Source organism: Watersipora subatra, chromosome 1, assembly GCF_963576615.1.
Source record: "Watersipora subatra chromosome 1, tzWatSuba1.1, whole genome shotgun sequence".
NCBI lineage: Eukaryota > Metazoa > Bryozoa > Gymnolaemata > Cheilostomatida > Watersiporidae > Watersipora > Watersipora subatra.
In genome coordinates this window covers 26,783,888-26,791,891 of record NC_088708.1, presented here as the reverse complement: position 1 = coordinate 26,791,891, position 8,004 = coordinate 26,783,888, and the positions used below count along the sequence as shown (strand labels likewise).

Here is an 8,004-nt window from a genome sequence, read left to right as displayed (position 1 = left end):
TAAACTTGGAAAGGGACGAAGTTTTAAAAACCCGAGCTATGGAATAACTTCCTTCTCACTGTCAACTAACAAACTATTAGTAGTTGTCTATTCAATAAAGATGTGACAACTCAAAACATTTTTGGTGGTCACCCATGTCACAAAACCGGGACCTACTCCTTTTAAAGTCAAAGTAACGGGCCGAAATTGATATTTTTGCGGAAACTCTAACTAGAGAAATTTATTTATCGATTAATACTATTATTCCTATATAACGTATGCACCTATATCTCCCAGGATTGATACTCCCTCCCAAAAGGCCCATTAGACTCGGATGTTTTAGGGTGGGTTTTCAGACCATGGGGCACTGTCAGTGAATATGCTACTTTAGGTGGAGGTTTTCACATCTATAATGAACCCCAAATAAAATTTACTAAGTTTTGCTGAACAATTTCTTCCATTGATTGGCCTGATTAAGTGTTCCCCTAGATACATAGCAGATACATATGGCCACATATGCTATAGGCCTAGTGGAAATTATTTTTATAGCTTCCGAATCCCCTCTGAATCATATTGGATGTTTGGCGGGGCGTGGAACTTGGGCACCCCCTAATGAACTCCCAGTGATTAGAGGGTATATTTCAAATTGACCAACCAGGTGATTGATGGTACAATACCCAAGTCTGGGCCTAGCCAGGTGGGTGTTTCTTTCAGAGTATCAACCTTGGGCTATATTTACGTAGCAGAATAGAGAATTTTGATATTAAATTACAATTGACAATGTCTTCAGAGGTGAATCATCCGCAATGTTATGGGGTGCTGTCTGTTACTAAAGATATTAGCGAAATGTTCTTTGTGAATTGTACTAACTTCATATTGAAGGTAACTAGAAGGAGCTCTACATCTGGAGTCACTACAATGTATGTAGTCTCCTAATCAAGCGAATTGTGACAACACTAGTTTTGAAGCAGTCTATATGCTTATCAAATACACATACTAAGAATGCTTGGGGATGCCTATACATGTATTGTAATATCTGTCTAGGAGACGTACTGTAACAAATCATGAGAGATATAAAATTCTCAAAAAATACAGGTCAGAAGATAAGAATAATTTACAATCAAAGTTTGTGACAAAATAAATCTTTTAGGATGACAGTATGCTACTATCAAATCATGACAATATAGGAGAAACCATATCTGATCTTAAGATCTCATTAAACACGACTGTAAAGCTTTCCATCAGCTTGTAAGCTTTGAGAGGGTGTTAGCATACTGAAAGTCATTGCTCATTTCATATTCAACCATATCAAGGGCCACCTCGCAACTCTCCCTTACTATTCTCTCCTTATCTGTGAGGAACTTCTCTAAAGTGCCTGTGCAGGAACTGGTGGCTAGTGATCCAAGGGCCTCTGCGCACTCATGCCGTACCATGCTGTGCTCATCAAGGTCAACCAACTTGGTTGTCAGAGCTGTCTCCGCTGCCTCGTGAGAGAGTTGCCCCAACACATATGCTATCTCATGTCGAAAAAGCGCGCTTTTCGCTCTAAATCCTGAAATGCAGAACAATAAAAATGATGAGCGTAGAAGTAGAAGACAATGGTGAAGAGTTTATATCCTAACCTGAGTTTCTATTCTTACATAAAGAATAGAGCTATACACAGATGTGGAGATATAAAAGATGACAAGGAGAGTAGATTGAAGGTAGGTGGAAAAGCGAACAGGTTAAAAAACCACCAGCAATCAAATAATAAGACACACATACCCAAAGTGATAGCCAGCACAGCCTCCTCCGTACGCATATTGCGCAGAGTAAACAAAGCTCTGTATCTAAGGAAAAGACTAAGGTTCTCATCCAAGAGTTGTGCAGTTAGGGCAGCTACCGTGAGATCGCCGGGGAGTGGAGGAGCTGGGTCAACCGAATGAAATGGGTTGCTAGAGCTAATATCGGTTTCACTGTTACTGTCAAGCCATCTTATTCTGTCTGCGGATATCTGGCAAGTCTCAGCCAACTAAACAGTGAAAATAGAATGTGTCACAGATCTTATATCTTTACCAACGCAAAGATGGTACACATTGAACTATATAACGCTACTCCGCCAACATAGGAAGGCAAGTATACAACCAAAAATGGCATTCCATGTTGCAGCAGCGCCATGATAGGTTCACTACTTACCTCCACTGTATCACAGCTGGAGTAGCTGTTCAGTAATGGCAGATCCTCCACCTTTCCAATAGCACCAAGAGCTTCAGCTGCAACAATCAGTAATATTTAAGCGATCTTACATAACAGAAATTAGAAAAGAAGTAATCTATTTTTTGCTGGTGGAAGTTTACTTGTGAAATAGGCTAAGAACCTCTAGCTGCTATATGTAAATTATGGGGAGGGAGCTAACCAGTGTTTCAAATTAGCTGATAACATTGTGAAAGTTTGCCGATCTATTACAAGCCACTATTATAGATACCGCAGCAACTAATCGGCTCCAATTCATGTTTGCTTATTTGTGATCCATCAAATAGCATGGTGATATTTGCAGCTTCGAATGATATGCGACGTAACAAACACCACTGAATGACAGTCTATCTAGTAAGCACTAGCTATTAATGGTATGAGCAATAATCATTGGTGAATAGTGTGTAATGAACACCTGTGACAACAAAACAGCAGCAGGGTCTTTCACTTATTACTTTGAAACTCTAACAAGATAAACTTGAAATTTATTATAGCGATAAGCGACGTTGCGGTGCTGCTGTCAATGGTATCGGTGTCACTGTCAATGGTATCGGTGTCACTGTCAATGGTATCGGTGCTGCTGTCAATGGTATCGGTGTCACTGTCAATGGTATCGGTGCTGCTGTCAATGGTATCGGTGTCACTGTCAATGGTATCGGTGCTGCTGTCAATGGTATCGGTGCTGCTGTCAATGGTATCGGTGCTGCTGTCAATGGTATCGGTCTCCCTAACAGTAGCATAAGCTAATAGATATTTCTCCATTAATGCAAACACCAAGAGGCTTATCTTCCCATGAACCCCGCTGTACCTAGACTGTAAACAAAGTAGAATATTAAATGTTTCACTTCAATTCACATCAATTTATACCTATATTTTATAATATAAAAATAAAAGGGCATTTTTATATTATTACACTAGTTTACACTATTAGATTATTCAACTACCTATTATGTTTCTTCGATAGTTCTGGTGTGCTGAAGAAGTTACTTTTTCTGATTTAAGTGAAAGTTTTGTATTTTAATGAATATTTATGGTAGCACAATTCTACAAAAATGTTATTACTTTATCACGTTAATTGTGGACTTTATATATATCCATATAATGGCAACAATAACAGCAAAAACACATTAATTTAGCTATAACGAGAATAATGATATTTAATAATGTAGTTGTCACCGAATATCCTCAGAAATAAGCTTTTAGGGCATTTTCCATATATGAACAAATGCACTGTTATTGTTCGCTGAAGGAATTAGGGTATCACAGCCATGGCTAATAAATATAGCAATCCAAATTTTGGCTGTGATATCTTGAGCAACACACCTGGTAAACTGACAGAAGACAAGCATACAAAGGTGCGGTTAGAGAATGCTCCAATTAAGCCTTGCTCAAGGTGCATAAAATACAACCAGTATACAAAACTTGTTGATAAGTCTAGTCCTAAAACACTTAGCCCTGAATATTAACCAAGTTTACACACACCAGCCTTAGCATTTTGCGTGAGATTCAAGGTAAAACACTAATTGATAAAACATGGACTCTCGACGCAATGAACATTATTTTTAAGACAATTTTCAAACTGGAGAAGACCCAAACCTATTATCCGGTAATGCTGTTCATCTACAACAGATATCTTCCTGAAAACTGAGTTGAATGAAACTAAACTAAGACGTCATTGCCTACCTCTGTGTCTCACCTGCCTCATGTCGAACTATAGGATCCTGCCCTTCGTCTCTAACAATGGTTCTAAGCACCTCAAGAGCATATTCATCCTGCATCTGTCCCAGACAGTATGCCATTTCATGCTTGAGCAAACTACTCTCATCAGTAAAACCTGAGGCAATTGCATCTATAGAGCTCTTACCACCGAGGTTTCTCAGTGTGAACAGAGCTCTGTACCGTGCTTTCATTGGCGCTGATGGGTCTTTCAGAATAGCTCCAACTTTTTCCAGTGACATGACTTTTAAATAATGAAATTACATTGAATACATATGGCTATCATAACTTATATAAAGTAATACAAAACAAACAATATGTAACATGTGATGTGCGAGGATACAAATATTTGGATTGTCACTGTAATGTGTTGCGAAAATGAGGAAAAATGAGTTGCGAGAGAAAATGAGGAAAAATGAGTTGTGAGAGGAATATTTACTATGGCATTAAGTAACACTAGCAATATAGGTAATCGATAACACCCTGTGAAATCTACTGCAATTTAAAAATATCTAGAGGTTATTATTTTCTGCCCTCATAAAATGAGCAAAAAACCGATGGCAGTATCGTAAGACCAACAATTAAAAAAATTGTTGCATTTCTGACCAATACATTTCATCCTGAAATGAAATAACCTCAGGTGAAAACATTCACTGCTCTTCGATAAAAGAATTAGCTTGATACAATGCGTGTACCACCCATTTTAACCAAGTTAAGAAGTTTAGGTCCCAATAAAGTTGGAATGAACATATATGAGTGTTGAGCAGACAAACACCGAACTCACCCAGAGCAGATATTGATGCTTCAAAAATGCCCACCAACATTATTTCAACATTTAATCATAAAACAACAAAATAGGTAGAGTTCATGCTTAACATATAGTTCAAACATGGAGAATTTGATCCGGGTGCATAATGAATGGTAAGCACTACCCTCCTCTGACCTATGATATATCCTTTTTATGCCATGTACAAAATCGTCTCCAACATAAGTCACTAAAAACCTTTTTTCTCCAACTACTGAGTATTTTTGATTGTATATAAATTAGATACCAAAAGGTGCTTGCTGCCAGCAAATTTTGGCAACATTATATTAGATGTTATGACCAGTATCGAGAAAAATATGATTAATGAAATTATCAATTAATATTATATCCTACACAATTTTAAGGTATTGATTTTAATGATTAAAAATATAAATACACACGAAATAGTGCTTTTGAGTTACAGCTAACCATCACTTTGGCGCAATGTAAAGTACATTACTAACCATGTACTCTGGTAAAATGCTGCAAGCTTGCTGCTTCAAGAAAAATTATACAATGTTCATGATCTTGTGAAATCACAATAATGAACATTGCAAATTAGGCATATACAGTATATGTATCATAAACTAGAGCATTGGAGTTTTGAAAAAGCTAACTTTGTTAGACAAATTGCCATCAATCCTCACAACAGTCAGGTTAAAACGAGCGAGTATACTGCCCTAAGCAAGCAAAATGCCCTAACTGACTATTTTTTCAAAATTCACTTTTTTGTGCTTATATTTAAGTTAGGTTGAGACCTAACATGTCCTAAAATTTCATACTTTTGAGACCACCACAAATAGCTCTTTGCACTATGTGCAAAACACCCTATCCACATTTACCACACATAAAGTGGCAATCAAAACGCCCTATCTGCAGATAGGGCGTTTTGACTGGCCTGAACATACACAATGTTGGGCATGATGAGTAGCATTATGTAATGGCATAGTATACAAACAATGGGAAGCAAATTTAAAGCAGATACATTTGGTTGCTTATAAGGCAGCTTTTACAAGCTAGTGCACTTCTATGTGCTCAATGCTATTGCTATCTTTTTTATCATAATATATTTATTCTGACCCGACGATCTCGACATGACACAAGTCTTGATCCTAAAATCTGACTCTGAGATTTGATGAAAAGTTTGTTATAATCACATTTCCATGGAAATGTTTTCTTTTCTTAAAATACTGACATTGCACACAATAGTTTGTTTTAAATTATTTTCAATAAAAGCGTTTGATCATATTAAAACCACTATTTTACTTACTGTTTCATTTTATAACATCAGGTTTGAATGAGACTTAGATCTTTGATCATCTCTTAATTTTTTGTGCTGAAAGATGGCTATTACAAGACTTTAATCCCTGTGTTGACTGGATTAGTAATAAAAATTGCAACATTTATCCTTTTGCTGACTGGATTAATATCAGCATTGAAACTTGTAATCCCTTGATAATCCAGTCTTAGCAAATTGACTGTGGCAAACTAACAATAAGAAACCTGTCCAATTAAGCAATAAAAACGCCCTATCTGCTGTGATAGGGTGTTTTGATTGCTTAGTGACAGCATAAAAAGTGTAAATTTAGGCAATCAAAACGCCATGAGTGAAATAACTCTTTTGATTTTGAATTTTCACAAAAAAACTTTCTGGTAGTTTTTTGGATATCTCATAACAAGTCAGAAAAAATAATTGAAATACTGCTAATACTAAGGCCAGGCTCAACTAAAACGTGTTTGTGCTTGTGCTGAACAATTTACAAAGATCAAGATAGGGCATTTTGCTTGCTCAGGGCAGTATAGTTCTACTGTTCTATTACACACAATAAATGACTATGGCGAATAATATAACAATATACTAGCTGTGTCACCCGGCGTTGCCCGTGTAATAGAAGAGTCTTTGGACAGAAAATTGATTTGTATTTAACATATAACAACATTTGCCATTATAACTTTCAAAGTACATATCATGAGAGAGGTGTGTCGTATAATTGAAATAAATTAAGAGAAAAATAAAAACAACTGTAAAGGTTTTAAAACTTTGTCAAACAACTGTACCTTTTAAGCTAGTAGCCTGGCATATTGCCAATGGAAAACTCCACTAAGCTAGTTAATAAGGTTAGGCTTCCAATGACAGTAAGCCATGACTGTGAGTCTGTATTGTTGTCCAGCTCAGCTGTTCTCAGTGAAATAGCTATAGCTGGATTTCCAACAGACGGACTTTGAGAAATATATATAGATATAACAGATGTATACGAGAGGAAGAATGTGAAGAGACGTACTATAGATGAAGAATATGCATCTTGTCATTGGCAATGGTGCTCAATGTTACCTTTTTGTCAAATTTATTAATGCTCTAAGTAGCTACACTCCTCAACATACTACTCCTGGTCTCCAAAATCATAATAGCTCGCTTCTATGACAGTGAGTTATTCACTAACCACAAAAATATGAGAGATGTTGATATATTAAAATGCCATTGAGTTAGGGCTAAAACCTACCATCCTTAAAATGTTGCTTGGCTGATCAGCCTGACTCAGAGGCCTGGTGAGTTTTCATTTGCCGTAAGACCAGCACTAACCACAATTTATCCAAAATAGCTGTTACTTACTTGCCGCATCAACAACTGCTTTTCAGACAATGTTAGTAAACAGCAATGTCTTTATGGTTCCAATTTTCAACTACTTGTATATTTATTAAACAAAAAATATTAATGTGCTTCTAATCAATATTATCATTCTTACCTACTCAGTACAGGTTTGCTTAATAGTAACACTTTAATTCTTGCCAATATGACTTGGATTAATTTTATTCCCTGCATCTCTTATAATAGTCTCACCGCTAACTTCTCACAAAATCGGCGCTTTTCAATGACAGTAATTTCCTTCTAACACCGCTATCAGAGCAAATGTATTTCCCCTTACATCCACTTGCTCGAATTGATGCATATGCAATTTTTTAATAAGTTTAATAATCACTTAAAGCTATTTTCTTTATAACTTTCAATATCGGGCGTCAAGGATAATTTAATACTTAAATCGTAACTCACTTGGACATCATTATTGTTTTACGACTGTCTTTAGTTCCTTTTTCAAAACTCAACTTTAACATATTGTAACTAACACTATGAGTCACAATTAAATTTAAACAATGTATAACAGTAATATGTAGACGTATAACATATTATCAATCAAAATAATAACATTAATACAAGGTGACGCATCGCTTTGTGGATACGCGCGAGACAAATACTGTACTGAATATGGGGCTTT

General features: G+C 36.3%; 1 protein-coding gene across 2 annotated transcripts; it reads right to left on the bottom strand.

Annotated features, from left to right (window-relative positions):
- Positions 1–985: 985 nt before the first annotated feature.
- Positions 986–7,968, bottom strand: LOC137393432 (deoxyhypusine hydroxylase-like). Of its 2 annotated transcripts, none has more exons than XM_068079986.1 (5): positions 7,782–7,968; positions 3,908–4,171; positions 2,155–2,231; positions 1,744–1,990; positions 986–1,531 (listed from the first exon to the last, which is right to left on the bottom strand). In XM_068079986.1, the coding sequence occupies exons 2-5, from the start codon at positions 4,167–4,169 to the stop codon at positions 1,221–1,223; spliced, it is 897 nt and encodes a 298-aa protein (XP_067936087.1). In that variant the 5' UTR covers positions 4,170–4,171; positions 7,782–7,968; the 3' UTR covers positions 986–1,220. The 2 variants fall into 2 exon arrangements, with proteins under 2 accessions (XP_067936087.1, XP_067936094.1); XM_068079993.1 differs by having other exon boundaries at positions 4,076–4,171.
- Between the last annotated feature and the right edge of the window lie 36 nt (positions 7,969–8,004).